We start from the raw sequence: 20,536 nt of genomic DNA on the forward strand, positions 1-20,536 counted from the left end.
AAGTATGGAGGAAGAGTGAAATGCTTATGATCCAAAGCATATTACATTATCTGTCAAACATGTTGGAGGCAATATTGTGGCATAGGCACGCTGGAAGCCTACAAAAGTGGGTGTTAAGAGATATATTCTAAAACACTTCTTCAGTAGAGAATCAGAGAGGAGAAACACACAGAATTTCTTGCTAGCAAGGGCATCTCTCAGAACTCACACCCACACCCCAAGAGTGGCCTTGAGGACTTGCCCTGGTCCTTTATTTATACACTTCAGTGGGTGCTTGTGTGGTGTGTGTGTGGTGTGTGTGTGTGGTCAGAGTGTGACCCCATAAATGACTTCCCTAAACCTGCTGGACTTCCAGTCCAGCAGTTCATCAAACCAAAACCACTTAGACTGGAAACAGATATAACTACGTTAATCCTACCGTAAAACAATAAAACAAGGTACGACCTTTTCCCATGCTCCTAGGATGTGGGGGTGAAAGCCAGAACACCCTGGAATGTTACAGACTTCCTAGGATGAGACCAACTAAGTAGTAATACACCTGCACTTTTTTTGCCCCCCCCCCCCCCCCACCCCCCTCACCCCCCTCACCCCCCACCCCACACCTCCCACCCCACACCTCCCAGACATTGAGGAAACAGGACCTCCAGACTAGGTGTCTTTTGTCTCTTCGAGAACTCTGGGAAGTAGCTTGGGGAGTGTGAACCTTAAGGTGTGAAGCAGTTGTGTACTGAGGCTAGACTAATTTTATAAATCTGACAATATCTCAGCTTGCTGCGATGCATGCAATTTATTTTGAAAACGGCACAAGTGGGAATTTCTTCCGAATGGGTAATGTCGGCATGTTCACAAGCGTTTTATTTAATTTAACTAGTTTTCTTTCCAGGGTTGATGCGATCATTTTATTTAAAATCGGGATTTCGCAATGTTGAACTAAGGCAAACCTGTCTAGACAAATGGTAGGGGGTGGGGTGTAGTAAGGTTGATGGTGGGAAACAGGACCTCCAGACTAGGTGTCTTTTGTCTCTTCGAGAACTCTGGGAAGTAGCTTGGGGAGTGTGAACCTTAAGGTGTGAAGCAGTTGTGTACTGAGGCTAGACTAATTTTATAAACCTGACAATATCTCAGCTTGCTGCGATACATGCAATTTATTTTGAAAACGGCACAAGTGGGAATTTCTTCCGAATGGGTAATGTCGGCATGTTCACAAGCGTTTTATTTAATTTAACTAGTTTTCTTTACAGGGTTGATGCGATCATTTTATTTAAAAATCGGGATTTCGCAATGTTGAACTAAGGCAAACCTGTCTAGACAAATGGTAGGGGGAGGGTGGGGTGTAGTAAGGTTGATGGTGGGAAACAGGACCTCCAGACTAGGTGTCTTTTGTCTCTTCGAGAACTCTGGGAAGTAGCATGGGAGTGTGAACTTAAGGTGTGAAGCAGTTGTGTACTGGCATTGTTCCTGGAGAAGGTATTTAACCGAGACCTATGCGAAGCTCAGGGTGAACTCAGCATTCGTCGCGACAACATCACTTTCTTTGAGACCATCAAAACTATCATCGTTCTTTATAACATGGACATCTTAAGCGGTAAGTAAAACAAAACCTATTATTGTATTTTTAAAAGTGTTATGTTAACATATTATAGGATATTCAAACTATCTTTTTCCTAAAACAAAAGCTTAATTTTCAGGAGTTCGGGAGAACGGCACAGCACCCTTTTCTTTAGAAACGGTGGATTTTAAAGATGGAACAACATCTCTAACAGGCACAAGGTGTGTACAGAATTACGCGATTTTTAATCGTATGTATGTTTTAAGCTTGCGATTGTTTTAAATTATATAATAACAGAGTTTTTCTTTGATTTGTTCCAGGGTTAACAAACTGAGCAGGAAAACATTCAGACACCGCGACCACAGAGCCCATCCTTACAAAAGGTATGTATACAACGGGGTGTATAATTGTGTATTTAAAAAACAGCAAATGGGTTTAAACAATTCCAAATGTTCTAAAACCGACCGTTTTACACATACAGAGCCACGCCAGAGAACCTTATGTGCGGAGAACCAGGGCCGTCAGGAATAACGCACACTACAAGGTATATATATAAATTAGATAAAAAGAGATAGAGAGGGAGACACGCTTATTCTGTTTGAAATGGGTGCTTGTATAAATGTTTTAACACATATCTATCTTCACAGACTGCAGCACAGTACCCCTCCACATAATGATCAGGACACCGTACTCCAGACGTTTTTGGAATGTTTAAGCAGTATCGACCTCCCAGAACAACAAAAACCTGGAGCTTTGTGCAACAGTGGAGAATCAGAAGCGATCTTCATCAGCGGTCCTGCAACACCCCCGAGTGAGTGCTTGCCTCGTGATTTCTCTGATGTTTTTGAATACAGTATATCAGATTTCGATCTTGTTCATATACCCACCCCACCAGAATGTGTCAGAAATAGCATTGATTCACACGTAGATTTTGAAGACGACGGTATAACAGACTCTCAAATATCAGCGGCGTATGATGCTTACATGAAGGTTTCAGACGCTCAACCTGTTGAACAGAGTCATATAGCTTCATTAGTTGATAAATTATGTTTGATTGAAGCTAGACTCAATCAATACCACCAAGAAGCACAGATACAAAACCAACAGTTTATCAAATTCATAAAAAAAGTGTGTAGTACATTAGACATCATCTGCAGCAAAATTTCAAGTCCCTGACTTTTAAAATCCAGACCATGGACCCTCCAAATAAATTATTTAAACATAATAACGGAACCTCCAGTCCTGTTAGATGTTTTGACTTAGAGGCTTTTATGCAGTGGGCTGAAGAAACAGATAACAAATTAGACAATATTATAGCTAGACTTAATAGTGTGCCTGCATCAGCCTCATCTGATACACATCCTCGTCAGACTGTTCCTACGCCTGCTATTGCTGATGGGTCTATTGTTGTTGTTAATAATAGTGGTAGTACATCAGGTGATGCTCGGACCACTGTTGTTACTGATGCTAACCGTATTGCTGCTGCTGCTGCTGCTGTTATTGAGTCTGTTACCGCTTCTACTAGTACTACAGACGCACATGCGTGTCCGGGCACCGCTGCAACACCACACACCCCCTCAGTCATTGTAAATTTCTCACAAAGTGATACTATCGTGATTGAGCCCGTTGTGCAATCTGGATCTGGCAGGCGCTCCCAGCCACACATTAGAGAGATACCTAATTTTAATGCTCGCGAATTGCGTGAGCGCCTTGATTTTAGGGGTATAAGTCTTGATCATCCAGAACAAGTACCTGCGCGAGTGCGCGAGTGCTTAGCCAATGTGGTAGACCGAGCTGTGGCTGGATCTCAACAGGGCAGCGTTCTAAACGTAGTCCTGCGTGGCCCCTCGCTGGCTTCAGATGTTCAGGCTGTTTTAAACGCTGATGATCGGTATGATCCGGAGCTGTTTCTCGATCGAATTGCACAAGTTATGCAGAGTAATGATGAATCTATCGGTGATGATGAATTAGAGTTTATTGTCACGGTAGCTCAGAACAGTAGTGGTGGGGCTCGCTTAAGACTGGCACAAATCCCTTATGATGAGATTCTCTCAAAGAAAGGCAGACATTTATACACACCAAACAACACACACAACAATTTGTGCTTCTCCCTATGTATAGCACATTCATTAAACTCATCAGCCTCTGAGCTAGAAAAACTCGCTACAGCTAAACGGATGCATGCTGAAGTAGGTCTATGCGACAAGCAGCAAGTATCATTCACAGATGTCAGTAAATTTGAGAAGCACTTCAACATTAAGATTGTAATCTATTACCACACAGAAGGGCGTAAACGCCTGGAATGTTTTTTCACACATGAAGAGCCAAACACAAACACGTTGATGATGTATCTCCATAATCAACATTACCACATGATTTTAAACCCAACCGCTTTTCTTGGTGCATCCTATGTGTGTAATTTCTGTTACAGTACATATAATTCACCATTACATCATTCCTGTAAACATAGATGTAACACATGTTATACACTCTGTCAACACCACAGGGGTCCCACAGTGAAATGCAGCGACTGTAACCGCATCTGCAAATCACAACACTGTTACCAGCAACACAAATTACCAGAATTAAAACACAACATGATCCCCTGTGATAATATGAAACATTGCATGCACTGTGGCACCACATATAAAGAATCCAAGAAATCGCCACACAGATGTGCCCAGCCTAGATGCGAGCACTGCCGCGAGCCTAAATTAACCGGAGACTCCGACCATCAGTGTTTCATACAGCCTGTTGAAAAACAGAAGCCTACCGATAAATACATTTTATATGATTTCGAGACTAGGTACCACAACGGTAAACACGAGGCTAACTTTGTGTGTGCGTCTGATCTGAAGGGCAATAAGTTCACATTTAACACATTAAAGTGTGTGGAGGCGTTTGTGCAACATTACAGACGCCCAAGGTTTCGTGGGTACACTTTCATAGCACATAATGCATCTGGCTTTGACAACTACATACTCCTCGAGTACTTTGTCAGACAGTGCATAACACCTAGTGTCATAATGAGCGGCAGCCGTGTGATTTTGATGTATGACAGGGACTATGACCAGCGATGGATTGATTCGTTCAGCTTTTTGCCCATGGGCCTTGCCAAAATACCCTCTGCTTTAGGTTTTCAAGACCTGCAGAAGGGCCATTTCCCACACAGGTTTAATACGAGGGATAATGAGCATTATGTGGGCCCGTACCCAGACCCCTCCTTCTACGGCTATGAGTACATGTCTGAAAGCGATAAGGTGCGATTCATGGAATGGTACCAGGTTGCCTCACAGAATCCCTTTGATTTTCAGGCTGAACTCAGGCGTTACTGTGTTAACGATGTTGATGTCCTGCGTAAAGCATGCAGCATTTATCGTGACACGTTACTGGGTTGTACACAAGTTGATCCATTCATGTATACCACCTTGGCTGCATTTAGTATGGGTGTGTATAAAACGCTGTTTCTGCCTAGAGACACGCTCGCTCTCACGTATGACGGGGCATACGTTGAGCAGAATAAGACGTTTTCTAACGTCTCTATCGAATGGCTTCAATACGTGTCCCACACCACCAACAAAGTGGTAAAACATGCTCTCAGAGGAGGCGAACAGAGAGTTGGACCGTATTTTGTGGACGGTTTTGACCCCACAAGTAATACAGCTTATGAATTTGCAGGATGTTTTCACCACGGCTGTGTTAAATGTTACCCCGAGAGCGAAGTTAATCCTGTCAGCAAAGCATCCTATGGACTGCTGCATCGCATGTTTTGTGACAAAGTTGATGCACTGAGATCACAACACAGTGTGAACGTAATAGTGATGTGGGAATGTGAATGGGCTGGCTTGAAGCAGACAGACCCTACAGTTGTGGCTTTCATGCACACATACAGAAAGCCAGAACGCATGAATCCCCGAGACGCTCTTTTTGGAGGTCGCACAAATGCTATAAAGCTGTACCACAAGACTGGTTGTGATGAAAAAATATTTTACTACGACTTCACCAGTCTCTATCCCACAGTGCAGTCTAAAAAAGACTATCCTGTAGGACACCCTCAAGTCATTTACACCAACTTTGACAAGCTAGAAAATTATTTCGGCTTTGTTAAATGCACAGTGCTCCCCCCTAAGGGTCTTTTTCACCCCGTCCTTCCCTACAGGTGCCACGGAAAACTGATGTTTCCACTCTGCAGCATGTGTGCTGAAGACCAAAACCAGCATACTGCATGTGGGCACAGGGACAGTGAGCGGGTATTGAAAGGCACTTGGGTCTCATTTGAGCTTGAAAAAGCTGTTGAGAAGGGATACAGGGTTCTTGCTATTGATGAGGTGTGGCATTTCCCCAATAAGACCGACACATTGTTTAAAGACTATGTGAAAGCCTTCCTAAAACTCAAACAGGAGGCCTCGGGGTATCCTGAACACGTCAAGACACCTGACGAACAGAAGAAGTACATAGACGAGTATTATGAGAAGGAGGGAATAATGCTAGACCCATCCAAGATTTGTGTAAATAAAGCTGTTCGTAACTGTAACAAGCTGTTGCTAAACTCGTTATGGGGTCGTTTCAGCATGAGGTCAAATATGGCATCATCTGAGCTCATTACAGACCCTTCCAGATTTAGCCAGCTAATGTTTAGCGACCAGTACGACGTGCGTCAGTTTTGTTTCATCTCTGACGACGTCGCAATGGTGCAGTGGCGGCATGCTGATGGTAGAGCTTCCCGTGTTAAGGACGTTAATGTTTTTGTCGGGGCCATGACCACTGCACACGCCAGACTCATGCTGTATGATTTGCTAGACAACTTGCAGCAGCGCGTGCTGTATTGTGACACGGACAGTGTCATTTTCACGGCACGCCCTGGCGAGTGGATGCCTCCTCTAGGTCCGTTTCTGGGGGATCTCACAAGCGAATTAGACTGTGGAGAGGGTGGTGTGGAGGATTACATAGCGGAATTTGTTTCCGGTGGGCCAAAATGCTACGCGTATCACACATCGTTGGGCAAGACCCAGGTCAAATGTAAAGGCGTGACACTGAACGCACTAAACTCAAAAGTTGTCACCCATGAATCCTTGAAAGGTTTAGTCCACAAGTTTGTAACCAATCAGACATCAGACGCACACCTAGTTGCCGTGTCTGATAGCATCAGACGCGATAAAAAGAAGCTTCATTTGAAGAATAAAACCATTGTGAAAAAAGTTAAAGTTGTTTACAATAAGCGCCGTGTGCTCCCAGACTATACAACCGTACCTTATGGATTTTAAATTAGAACAGGGGTTTGACGCCCGGTTGCAGCACCCGTTCAGTATGGTGGTCAGCGGTCCCAGTAACTGCGGCAAGACTTTTTTTGTTAAAAGCATAATTGAAAATTCTTCCCGGATTATATCATGCAGCATTGACAATATTGTATATATATACTCATGCTGGCAGCCATTATATGACCAGCTTCTTAAGATAAGAGACATAAACTTTGTTAACGGTATACCCGAATCTCTTGCTGATGACACCCTTCTTCCTGCAGAAAAGAACAATTTGTTAATTATAGACGATGTAATGAACGATGCAGCTAACAATTTAGAAGTTCAAAATGTGTTCACAAAGTATGTGCATCATAGGAATTTGAGTTGTATATATCTAGTTCAGAATTTGTTTATTCAAGGAAAATCCAGTAGAACCATTTCCTTGAACACTAACTATCTAATATTGTTTAAAAATCCGAGAGATAAATATCAGGTTATGCTTTTAGGTAGGCAAATGTTTCCGGGTAATACTAAATATTTTATAGAAGCGTTTAATGATGCCACATCCACAACATACGGGTATCTTTTAATAGACTATAAAGCTAAGACCCCGGACTATTTAAGACTCAGAACAAATTTACTATCAGAGCGTCCGGTTGTTTACATTCCAAAACAAAAATCAGCAAAGAGGTGAAAGGATGTCATCACGCATGCGGAGGAATCTGTCTCTGTTGGAGATGATATACAGGGCTCCTCCTACTCTACGCAGAGTTATTATTAGTAATTCAAACTTAGATTTTATCAATGCGCTGTGTGAGATAGCCTTTAATGTATTGCATGGTAACATACCACTGACCAATCAGCAGTACAAACAGCTGAAAAAGAAAAAATCAATAATCAGACTGATTGCAGACAAAAAAATAAAAACTTTGAAAAAGAGAAAGACAATCAACCAATCTGGAGGGTTTTTACTGCCGCTATTAGGGGCTGCAATCCCTTTCATAACCAGTCTGATAGCAAACAGGTGAAAATGGAACATGTGCAAAAGATGTTTTTGGTACCCCAACACCAGTTGGACTTAATAAAGCAACAGCAGCAGCAGCAGCAGCAGCAAACAGACAGCATCAGACAACAGTCTCAGAACGAGTTGGACAAGGAGATGTTACAAGTGTTACAAGATTCTGACATAGATGTGTATGAGAAGGCTAAAAAATACAGCGATATTCTCCAAAGATACCTTACCCTTGTGAGACAAGGTGCCCGTGAAAAGAATGTATTGTCTTTATCATTACCTGAACAATTTAACAGGGATGTGCAACCCCAGTCGACGGACACATCGCCTGTTCATGGTGATGCAGGGGTGAGGGATCTTGTTGCGGAGAATGTTTTAACATACATACCTAAAAGGTGTAGGAGGAATGCAGAACTTATTCTATCAGCGGTGAGCCGTTCGCCACACTTGATCTCTTACAACGACAAAGGCGAAATTGTTGTTGATAAACACACCATCCCTGGTTCACACATTTATGATCTAATTAAAGGCGTCACAACCACACACGCACCCTCTGAGGGTTTGAGACCTATCGGCTGGACAGAGTTTTTAAAAGCTGTCTCAGATTTAAACGTACCGTTATCAGCCATATCTAACACAGGCATACGTAAGACCGTCGCCATGTATAAAACCGATCACACACTGTCTGAAGACCCTGGTTTTTTAAAACACACACCAAAAAAGATCACCCCTGGTGGACCGCTGCGACATAGTACACTAAAAAAAATAAAGAATAAAAAAAACAAATTAAAGGGGGGTCCTGTAGAGTGGTTGGATTTTTGAATTCAGGTTTTTTCTTATTGCACCTGAAATTGTTTTTCTGCTAAAAATATTTGCTGTTTGGTGTTTTTTCTACTGTAATGTTTTTTTTTCACTTATTGCTGCTAAATTGTTTTGTTTTGTTTTATTTTATTACTGTTAAATATATTATGTCTTTATTATTGTTAAATATATGTTTTTCTTTTTTATTACGGCTTAATGTTTGATTTCTTTTATTTATGTTTAAACAATGTATGTTGTAAATCTATATATTTATATACGAGATTTGATAATAAATACCATTGACTCGATTATCATGCTCTCATGTTGTTTTTATTATTCTCATTAGTACATGTCAGTATCCGCATTGCACACACACGTAATCACTGCATACAGCAACAGGTTGTATGTTGTTGACAAATCGACACACCATAGCATCATTACAAATTAAATCAGACCCATACATGTTAAGCACACGCTCATAAGATACACCATTTTGCACATGATATAAAAAAAATACACAATGTTGACCGCATGTGATGGAGAAGTCGTTCTGCACTTGTTTTCCTGAATATAAAACAGTGGAACAGTTTTTTAGAAGAAACATCTTTATTGCTGGGGGAAAACTGTCTAACGAGTGACCAAAACTATCAAAAAAATAACCGCGTCTGTCTCTCGAAATATAAACAGCAAGCCAATGTTCCCCGGGCATCGTAGAAGGGTGGGTGTTTACAATACTCATAGCAGGGAGTCTTTGAAGCCGTTCAGTGGTTAGCTGATCATAGGCTAACACGCCTAGGAAATGTGTGTTTTTATTGATAATGCTGCCGATCACGGCTGATAGTTCTATAGTGTTCATGACCGTTTTTGTCTCAATAGTAGTCCAAGAGCACCTGTCTCATGTTAGATATTTCAATGACTGAATCAAATACCGAATAACACAAGAGGTTCACTGTACGGGGTAGTGGATTTCTGAAACGGGTTTCCAATCTCACGTTCCCTGTTTTAATTAACGACACATTCCCTGAATGTCCTTCGTCAGCTTCCAGATTGAAACAGAATAAAGTGTAGCCGTTACCAAAGTCCGCACGCGTAATAGCTAAGGACCTGTCCTTTAAATGTCTTCCTGTGGTTTGTATCAGCTGGTAAAATTCTCTGGTATAGTGTTTTCTCTGGAAATTGGGCTGGAATGGTTTAGCAGGATAAGCCTGACTATCAGCATATAAAGACATAAATTCTATATCGCAGTTTTCAAAATGAAATGGATTACGCTGGTAGGAGCCAGTGTATGCTTCATTGTCTATAAATGCAATGATCACAAATTTAGGTATCCTACCCATAAATAAATTGTCATTTGTTGATATTCTAGCCCCTGCAGGTATGGAGAAGGTCTTTAAAGACACTCTGTCTACCGTGTATTTTGCGTTTGCATGGTGCAATGCCTTGCTGTGTGCAAGTCTGACGGTCGGTGATACACTAACTTTCTTGACAAAGAGACTGGCTGAGACAATTTTAACTCTGTATGCATTGGCATCCGCTGTCATGAGAGCAAATTCGTCTTTAGAGCGCACAAATTTCAGTGACAGGTCGATTCCATTAAGTAACAGTTTTTCTTGAAAAAATAGGTCTGCATGTACTGGTGCAATCAATTCAACAATACTGCTATTTGCTGTGTAGCCACCTCTGGTCACCAGGCCCTGGTTCTCTCCTTCTATAGATGTGTCATTCATGTGTGATGATGTATCCTTACAGAATAACCCGGTGCTGAACTGTGTGTCTAAAGTGTCCTTATTATAATTGATAAGACATTCTATCACACCTCTGTATGGATATGTGTTGGATGATTGACTAATGAGCCGGTCTCCCAAATTAACATCAACTTGACTAAATATGCTGCATCCAGGATAATTAATAAATCCTACATTAGCGTCCCTAGCCAGGTTTGAGCCATCAGCGTTTGTGATTCTCACACGTGTGTAGATATATGAGTCATTTAGATCCAGGTAATCTTCACCGGACGATGAGATGTAAAACTCGATCGGCCCTCCATCAGTGATTGCAGATACAGGTGGGATTTCGATAAATGTACTTTTCTCAATGCTAGTCTGTGTGTAGGGAACAGTAAACAGGTCCAGCTCTGTTTTTACACATTCTCCAGAATGACTGTGTAACAGTGCCATTTAGAATATGTCAAACGCTGCAGTTTTAGAACGACTGGTTCTGGGTCTTTTCACTCTGCGTGGCGGTGTCCGTTTGCTAGCTCTCCTGCTAGGTTTTGTGGTTTTACGCTTTTTAGACAACGGTTGCCCTGGGGGTGGGGTCTTAGATGGTCTGGGCGTATACACATACAATCCGCTACCGTCCTGCTTAGTGGTTGAGGGTCTGGTTATGTTGGTTATGACATCAGACACTATGCCCGATGCGGCTGTTTTTAGGTGTGGTTTGACTATGCTAACTCCTTTTTTAAACAGTGGTACAGCAAATCTAAACAAGCTGCGGAACAAACCACCCAGCCCTGACCCATATTGCGTACTGGTCCCAACATACCCTCCGAGCTCTCCACCAGCCTGTGATAAGTAGTATTTTACATATTTTGAGTCATCAGTGTTGTAGACGGCCATCCTTTTTTTCAAAAATGGTGGGTTATCGGTCGGAAGTGTAACTTGACAAACACCTTGCCGTATAAAAAGGGTATGTGTTGATTTCGATCGTCTTTCAAATCAATTTCTATGTCGTCGATCAATGTCTTTGACACAGGTGTGTAGTGTGGGCTGTCAAATTGTAGAATAGGCAAGCGGCGGTCATCGTCCGTGATATTTATAGCTCTTAATAGCCTCGCGTGGGCGTCACCCACAAGCTGGTAATCAACGATATCTGCATAAATAAAGATGTTATATTTTCCCCCGTATATGTCTGCGGGGTGCGGGGCATATGTGTTTTTATAATGAAGTACAAACGGCTCTCCTGTTTCGAATCCTAGGATTTCCGCCAGTCTCCCTCTAAATGTGAGAATAGTGCCCCTAGGTCCCATAACACAGGCATGGTTAGTAACTGTGTTGTATTGCATTTTAAGGTCTCCAGTGGTTTGGTACTGCTGACATTTAAAATTAAATTCTTTTATTATCTGTTCCACAGATGCATAATGACCCACAGACAGTTCGATCATGGTTACGGCGATGGTTCCATCTTTGACTGGGTCATGAATTTCCACTTGCGAATCTGATTGTGGAAAAGACATCCATATGCGTGGGTACTGTATCTCTATAACAGCAACCTCATACGGCTGATCCAAAACGATAGGTTTTGCTAGCTTTGTTCTAAAATTAGATATCTTATTACCCGGGTAAACATGCGCCGAAGCATTCGAGAAGAGGCTTACATAGAAGCCTGCATTGTTGTTGTTCTTTTTATTCATGCTTTCTCCGTCTATGCTCAGTGTTGAATGAATGTGTGTAGAGCTGCGTCATCTGAGTTAATTACGCCTCAACGATGTCTTTTTCTGGAATCCACGAATTAAAGCTGTCGGGCCATCCTAGCCATTTCACTAGCACATGCTTTTTCCGACCCACTTTTTTTCTAGCCAATATGTTTTCAATTTTAAATGTTTTGTTTTCATCAACAACCACACGTTGTATCTCAGGCTCATAAAATGACCCTTTCAATACCTCTCCAGCTAGATCCGCTAGTCTGTACACTGGGGGCTGTCTCCCTATACGTTCCTTGACTGTGAAAATCTCATCGGTGTAGGTCTGCTCGTATCCTTTTCGAAACTTTCCTCTCAGTTTTGATATTCGTACAGTGTCGCCAATATTAAATTTAAAGCACAGTTCCCTCTGAGGCCTCGTTTTGTACAGCGCGTTAAACACCGACTTCTCATTATCCTTATTCACCTCTGCCGGAGCCATTTGGATAGATCTGTGATAAGCATTGTTATATGCTTGTGTGAGATCTGGTATGACATCTACATATCTCCGGGAGTTGGCTGATGTTAAGTACTTCCACATTCTACCCTTGAAGCTACGATTGAATCTCTCGACAATACTGCATTTAACCTCGCTAGCTGTTGAGAAATGTTTGATATTATATCGCTCCATTAGGTGTTTAAAGGTTGTATTATAAAACTCTTTGCCTTCATCTGTTTGTAGTTTCACAGGGATCCTACCCTCACTAAGTATATCCTCAAAAGCAGCTGATACAACATTCGCTGTCTTGTTTGTTAGGCATCTAACCCATGCGTATTTTGAGAATACATCTATACATGTTAGCAGATATCTCACATTATCATTATCTGACACATATTCACACATGTCAACCAGATCGGCTTGAAACTGTTTGTCGATCCCTGTCACCAATACTCTATTTCTGGGGAAATGGATCCTCACAGGTTTATGGAGTGTGTAAGTGTCGTCTTGTTCTAAATAATGTTTGACCTGAGATATTGGAGGTGTTACACCTGATGCCTCCCCTGCCGCTATACGTAGCTTATTTAAACTGGCCAACCCCGCAGGATGGGCTGGATCATGATATATTTTATGCAATGTGCTTTCCATGACTGTGCAAACCACAAATGACTAAGAAGTTGGTGTTAACACGTCTTTTTATTTAATTTTCACACAGACACAATCACAGACAATGGATACTTGAACAGCACACATTAAACCAGGTGTCTCCCACCCCAGTAGTTTCCAATCATGCGGAGCATGGCTGGTTTAACACGTCGGGCGCAAGTACTTGCTTCTAGCAGGTCCACAATGTTGTCATTAATGGCGCATACTATATTTCGCTCTGATCTCAGTTCACACATGAGGTGTTCTGCAACTCTGCGGATTTGTGTTCCAGTCCCATCTGTGGTGTTTGAGCGTACAAACAGCTGGATGGCTGGGATGAATCGGTCAGTCTTGAGCCTTATCATCACATCGTCATAGTAGGTGTCGAAGAAATACTCAGACAATTCCTGCAAGCAGCTGTGTTGCACCTGACTGGGGTGGCCTGTTTGGCATCCGTAACATGTCTCTTGTAGAAACTCATTCAGCGCCAACATCAACAGGTGGAGAGTTGCGAGTTTGATGTCGATTACAGTTTCCTCCCACAGGTCTGATATGAGGGGGTCCTGCGAGCATGATGGTGAGGGTGGTGGAGTCTGGGGGGTCGGGATTAGCAGCCCTATTGATGGTGACTCTGACAGGTCCCACGACGGCGAGTCATTCTCTGTAAAATGAAAACCACAAGCTCTTAATTTGTCACATAGATACACACGCAACCCCACACACACCCCTCACATTAAACCTACCAGTTTATTGTTTAGTTGTCGGAAGGTCTTATGATTTTAGGTTTGCACAGGGTAGCAGGCAAACCAGTCTTCGGACAACTCGCCAGATCGTCAAAAACAAGGCGTTTTCTAATACTCTCGTACGCAGTGTTGAGTCTGTCCCTCTTGATCGCGTCGTCAATCTGGCTAAACAGACGCGACAAACCTCTCCAGTCGCACCACTGTATAAAAAACAAGTCCTTAAACCATCTTGTGCGCTCTTCAAGGTTTAGAGGGTAAGGATTTAACCTCCAGTTTTCAAGCCCTCTGGAAGCAATAAGACTATCCCTGTCATCACATGCACTGAGAAAAATAAAGTCTTCAGGGTTGCGATTGAAACGATCAGCCTCAACCCTGTAAAGCTCAGGGCCTGATGCACTGTTCCACTGGGAAACATACAGCACCTCTGGGAAGCCCACATTGTCCAGGTCCGCACACACTACGGTCCGGAAGAGCTTCCAGTTTTTGGTAGAGATGCTTTGGGGTTCCCCCCAAAACAATCCCTCGCCACAATCTACACTAAGCACAACTGTCCCTTCGGTATATTTAATGGTATACACATACCCTTCAGCGCCACGATATTCTAACTTAAATACAGTCCCATCTACGGCATTTTCACAGCGTTGCTTTTTACGTTGAGGACCCCGGCTGCATACTCCTGTAGACATACCTAGAGCGGCTGTGGCATGGGCGATGTCCTGGCTGGGTGTCATGGTTGATACAGATGGTATTCTGTGCTCCTTAGGTCGGTGAGTCGTTGGGGTCCTTAGCGCGATGTGTCTGTGCTCCTTAGGCCGTGGCGGTGATGGTCTTAGAATGTGAAAGGATCACTTTTATACCTATATAACCTAAGCCATCCCACTAGGAGGAGTCGATACCGCCCAGAGGGTGTGTTTTCACACCTGAACGCGCATGCGCCGAGCACATCTGAACGCGCATGCGCACACGCACGAATCCGACCAAACGGGGTGGGAGGTGTGGGGTGGGGGGTGAGGGGGGTGGGGGGTGGGGGGTGGGGGGGGGCAAAAAAAGTGCAGGTGTATTACTACTCAACTACATACTTCTAAACACAAATGATTACATGCATATTCAAACTTATATCATTAAAAGATTATACTGACTACTAAGTACAATTTTCCATTGACAGTGGGTCACTCGTGTTTACTAATGATGTGAAAGCTGATAGAAACAGCAAGATGAACTCTGAAGTGTGCAGGGCTATGCTCTGCTAGATTCAAATGAATGCTGCAAAACTGATCAGACAACACTTCACAGTGTAAGCGAAGGATGACCCAAGGCAAGCTGCAAAAGCAACCCGAGAGTTTCCCAAGGCAAAGAAATGGGATATTCTTCAATGGCTAAGTCAGTCACCTGATCTCAACCCAACAGAGCAGCTTTTTAGTTTCTGGAGACAACGATTGCAGGATGTCCCACATACAAGCAGCAACTTCAGGGATTTTGGTGTCCATAGGTTCTAGAATTCAGGCAGTCACTGACTGCAAAGGATTCTCAACCAAGTAATAAATATTCAGATTGTTTTTGGAGCTTTTTGTTTTTTCCAATTACTTTTGAGCATCTGAAAATGGGGGACTGTATAAATGATAATAACAGTTAATGAAAAACCTTCGTAAAACCTTCCCATGAATTAAAGCTGAAGGTCTGCACTGCAGTCACTTTAACACCTTTAAATGAAAATAGTTGAAGGAGACTGTATTAGAGAAACAAAATTTTCTTTCTAGTTCCTTTGGATTCACTTAATCCCTATTGTCCATTTGCATACTTACTTTAAACTTTAATAAAGAAAGCACAATTCTCTGATTTAAATAGCTCCAAAAAACATTATCAAACATATCTCGCAAATGTACAAAACTAATAAAGTTGTTTTTAGTTCAAGTTCCACAGCTCTGTATTTTAACTAAACCTTTGTGCTAAGCAAGGAAAATTGGAAAAAAATAGAAAAAACCCCAACAATTAACTGTTATCTGATAACTTTATTATCAAGTTAAAAAAAGACAATGAATTACAATATTTACAGAATATCCAGAGATAAATGGAATAAAATTGTAAACAATCATTCTAGGCAACATCACAACCCACCATCAGGTAATCAGATTTATATGGGGAAAGGCAAGAAGGAGAGATTCTAGTGTCAAACTATGGAGACAACAGTCTGAAAGGAGAAATGCATTGGAAACAAACTAAACATATATACAAGTATCCAGTGTGTTGTCAGCAGGGGCGTAACTTTGGGTAAACTGGGAACATTACAGTCTAGAGACTGCACACAGTGAGGGATTCATAGTCCTTCTCTATTAAAATGATCACAGAACAACAAACAATTTTGGGTCGACAGCTTCATCACCCACATTGTCCCAGATTATCATCTGGTTTAACCCTGGGATTTCAAGCTGGGTAACAAGCTGCCTTACAAAGCTTATTTCTACAACAACTATTTTCAAAGAGTTTTGCTTTCAAGAAAAAAGGATACAAGCTGGTTCAGTAAAACAGAAAAAAAGGGCTTTGAGATTCAGCATCAACTCAACTGGTTTGAGGGTATTAGAAGGACCGGGGAGTCCGACTCTCAGAGTACCACCTACTGTTGAGTGGGTAGACGATGGACAGGTACACTTGGAGAACATGAGCTGGTGCCTCTACTTGCCATGGACAGAAGATAACGGTGTGTCAGATTTGGGCTTGGACAAGAATATGCTAAATCTTAGAGTAGGTCAAGAGGCTCACTAGGAACTGGAATCCAGATGTTGATGATGGTCAAGCCCAGAAATAGACAGAACAGTTTAGGTAAATGCTGCCAAAGCAAACTATTCTTTACTTGTCTCTTCCTCAACCATGTTTTTTTTCTTCCTCAACAATAAAAGCCCTGGCCATTAATCAGTAGAGAATTGCATTAATTTCCTTTATGTTTACTATTGTACAACCACACTGTGCTTCCTATCTGCTCATTCCCATTACAATACAAAATAGGGATGCATTTCCATTGGAACCAGACATAGCACGACAGGATAATAATGTTGGATTGGGGACTCAAAGCCCCCCCAGGGTTAGCTATGATCTTTAGATTTATTTTTTTTCCCTTTTAAAAAATAAAAAAAAAAGTCAACACTTAAAGCAAAAAAAAGGGTTAAGTTATCCTTTCTGAAACACCACAGTTCAAAACACTTAACGAGTAGTTTTGTTGTCTATACATGGCTGCAAACATGTACTTCGTCCAAGTTCAACCCATAGAACAAGTCTGTGGTTCAAACCCAGATTTGCCATTTCCATCAACAGTTCAATGCTTATGAAAGCCGATTCCAGCAGCAAACACATCAGGCGTGGTAAATATTTTGGTACCAAGAACACATTGCTTTATTACGTGTTCCTCTTAACATTGGAGTTATTAGCCATTCTTTTTTTCCCTCTCCAGACTGTTTAATTGTTCTTGCTGGTCTTATTGGAGTTGGATGCGAATTTGACTTCATTGCTATTCACTTCTCATAAGGCTTAAGGGCATTCAAGCAGCAGCTTCCAACAAATACAATCTCTGCCTTTTGTCAATATTAACAATTATATAACAACTTTGTCTAACAAGAAGCACACAAATGCAGACTATGACAGGTGCGTCAAAACAGAAAAAAAAAAAAAAAATTCCAGAGGTCTTTAAGATCAGGGAATTTGAGACCTTTAAAAACAGTGAATCTTTAACATTGTCTCATATTTTTCCTATAGATTTTTCCTATACACGTAGAAACAAATGTTTTCAGAGCTTCCTGCTCAGGTTACACTTGTCTTTTCATTGTATTTTTTTAAAACTGGGCCGGAGACTATAGCAAAACAGGGCCATTCCCTTAGCCTCAGCCATGTGTTTCTGAAGAGACATTTCAAAGCCTATGTTTGAATGCTCAACGCAAGCACATACAAATACAGTAGAGCAACCTTTCCATAATGTAATCAACAGAGGTGACAGTGAAAGGTCCAGACATTTTTCAAAGAAACAAAGAAGGCTAGGCTACAAACATACTCAGTTTAGCCCGGGAAATCATTTGTGGTGCGAAAACATGAAACAAACACTCAAAAATAATCAAAAGCAGCTTTTCCTTCTATATACACACCATCCTCCTTATCGAACTCTCAATAATGTGAGCATAACTAATTAAATCCCATGTGCTTACAGTGGATCGGGGAGGTCAAAAGAAATAAACTGCACTATATAGTTGAGTGACTAAAACTATATCCGGCAGATTAGATTAGAATAGATTTTTTTTGGTAATCTGATTACGCTAAAAGTCTCAATATCTTTGCGCTAGATGATAAATCACATTTTACTTTTCTGGTACTTGCTCTGTGCAATTACAATAAAGATAAATTTAAATCGATCTGATCTGATCTTAATTATTGCCAATAAGGCACACATTGGAATAGATTCATATAGAGCAAATTCTTGCGGAAAAACACACAACTTTAACTTGAATTTTTAGAGGGACGTTTGGTGTATTCCTTATTACTGTTAAAGCAATCAAAAGCCATATAGCGGCCGTAAGGGGAGCTGCATTTTAAGGCACTTGTGCACTGGTTTGGAAACACAGCTGTGGTGGGTTGACACTTGGCGTGGTCCGATCCCCCGTGCACAGTGTAATCCAGTGAACCAGACCACTCCAATACGGTTAGAACCTCCTGATCTCGGCAGAGGCGTGGACTCTTACTCCTCCGCAGAGGACGAGGAGAGAGCGGGATTTCAGGCACACCTGATTACACATTTTGCATTGAAAAGACAAGTGTAATCTTTGTCTCTCAGAAAAGTTGCCATTGGTCGTAAAACTGGTAGTTGCAATCCAGGCTAATCCTTAACGGACACAGGTAAGGTCATGACACATTAAACAAATCACTAGGTCAATCCATGACAAATTTAAAGTCACTTCCACCTCACAATCAGCCTTTTTTGGTATAATAACTTCAGTATATTCAATGAAGCAATGCAAAAACGTGGTGAATGACAAATGGAGTGGTACTTATACATTGCTTTTCTTTTTTACCTTCATGCTATGGAAATCAATTTGAGTAATAATGATAACTTTGTTCTTCTATAAAGATCCTTCTGTCCCTTACAGGTTATGGGGGTTCAAAAAGCCTAGAATATGAAATAGAAAGTGGCAACAGCAACCATCGTGTACTTGGGCAGGCTGTAACTCAGAAGAATTTCAAAGTATGAAGGTAAAATGTTCCACGGTTTCATTTAATATTCTAAAATTATTGGACCAAAAAACAATAAATCAGCTGGCTGTGGAGAGGCGTTGTGGGATCTGCTGAGGGCAAAGGAAAACCCGGACTACACTCAACATAATATCTTACAGGAGATTTAAGCCGATCCCATTATTTCTACGATTTTCACAGTGAATTTCTGGACAATAAAAAAAAACAAAAGGAGTAGAAGTAAAATGCAAAGGGTGCCGCAGGCCAAAGATTTATACATAGTATAATACTAAAGGGACCAAAAATTATAGCAATTACGATCAAACGTTGGGGCAATTTGCAGAGGGAGAGAACAAGATTTGGGATTTTACTCAAATACATAAGGTGCCACTATTTCTCCAAAAATACTTCCACACACTTCACTAAAAAAAACCTCTGAAATTTTGATAAAATATAAGAAAAGCTCGGTCTACAGTGGGTCACAGCTGTAAATGCTTTTAGGCCTTTTTGTTTTAGGTAAAATTTCAGTACCACTGTGTTGAATCAGCAGGGGAGGAGTGTGAAAGGTGCTTCAAATAATAAAATGCTAAAATTTAGTTTCTCGTTTTGGACAACATTCTCTATAAATAGTGGAGTTTATCTAGGTGGGAACTTTTACTGTGGATTTGACCAGAATGTCAGCAATAAAGAGTTCTGTTCACTATTGGTTACCAATATATTAAAATCTGTCCTAGGGGACCGCCCATTTAAAGAGCTTAGCCGTTTTATGCAGCACAACCTAATACTTATATATGTAACATCTAAAATCTAATAATGCACCAACTCATAAAAACTCTTTTTTTTTTTTTTAATGTTTCGACCTTTTGTTTCCTTTGACATCTTATTTTCTGATCCCACTACTCGGCGCTGATCCTACCCAATCTTATCACTTTCTAGCACAGCATCTCAAGAGGCCACAATCGCTTCAGCCGAACTGTTGATCCTTTTTGGTGTCAAGCTTTTCTTTGTCTTCCACATACTGGCTTTGACTTGCCAAAGATAGATCAGTGGGGTTCCCGTCCTCTTTTCTGTTGCTGGACAGGTCCAGTCTTGTGTCTGCAAACACAGAGGAGCCGGTGGAAGATGAAGCTGAGGCCTCTATTGCTGAAGTGGTGCTGGTGTCCAGTCGACTGTTGTTAACCATCCTAAAGCCAGAGGAACAATGCACAGAAAGACATCAATGAGTGTGTGAGTTTGCAAAAAATAAAGCAATTAAACAAAGTGGTGTGCACCGACAATGAGACTAGCAGCAAAAGTGGTAACATATCTCAGTTACATTACAGTCATATTATGGGAAACAGTAGTTTGTGACTGTGACACAACCAAAATTATTGCGACTGTTTTCAAGGAACTTTGAAATGACTAATTCAAAAGACAAGGCCCACGTTTGTGACCTGGGTTGA

General features: G+C 41.5%; 2 protein-coding genes across 8 annotated transcripts in view; one reads left to right on the forward strand and one right to left on the reverse strand.

The window, feature by feature from the left end:
* The first annotated feature begins 1,961 nt into the window (after window positions 1-1,961).
* Window positions 1,962-19,113, forward strand: LOC146514180 (uncharacterized). Its single transcript, XM_085168847.1, has 3 exons — window positions 1,962-2,093; window positions 2,197-6,628; window positions 19,013-19,113. Exons 2-3 carry the CDS (start codon window positions 2,743-2,745, stop codon window positions 19,111-19,113), a joined length of 3,987 nt encoding a protein of 1,328 aa, XP_085024973.1. The 5' UTR covers window positions 1,962-2,093; window positions 2,197-2,742.
* Window positions 15,884-20,536, reverse strand: part of znf462 (zinc finger protein 462) — a 53,876-nt gene continuing 49,223 nt past the window's right edge. For all 7 annotated transcript variants that reach the window (XM_085166672.1, XM_085166665.1, XM_085166667.1 and 4 more), the window contains one exon: window positions 15,884-20,278. In XM_085166672.1, coding sequence (XP_085022798.1) covers window positions 20,059-20,278 — 220 coding nt within the window. In that variant the 3' untranslated portion in view covers window positions 15,884-20,058. The remainder of the gene's footprint in view (window positions 20,279-20,536) is intronic.

This window comes from Neolamprologus multifasciatus, chromosome 7, assembly GCF_963576455.1.
Source record: "Neolamprologus multifasciatus chromosome 7, fNeoMul1.2, whole genome shotgun sequence".
NCBI lineage: Eukaryota > Metazoa > Chordata > Actinopteri > Cichliformes > Cichlidae > Neolamprologus > Neolamprologus multifasciatus.

Excerpts from the sequence above, each read along its gene's own strand:
- LOC146514180 (XM_085168847.1), top strand. The coding sequence starts at position 2,743 with ATGGACCCTCCAAATAAATTATTTAAACATAATAACGGAACCTCCAGT. Across the intron at positions 6,629-19,012 it reads CACCCATGAATCCTTGAAAG|GTTATGGGGGTTCAAAAAGC; the intron begins GTTTAGTCCACA and ends TGTCCCTTACAG.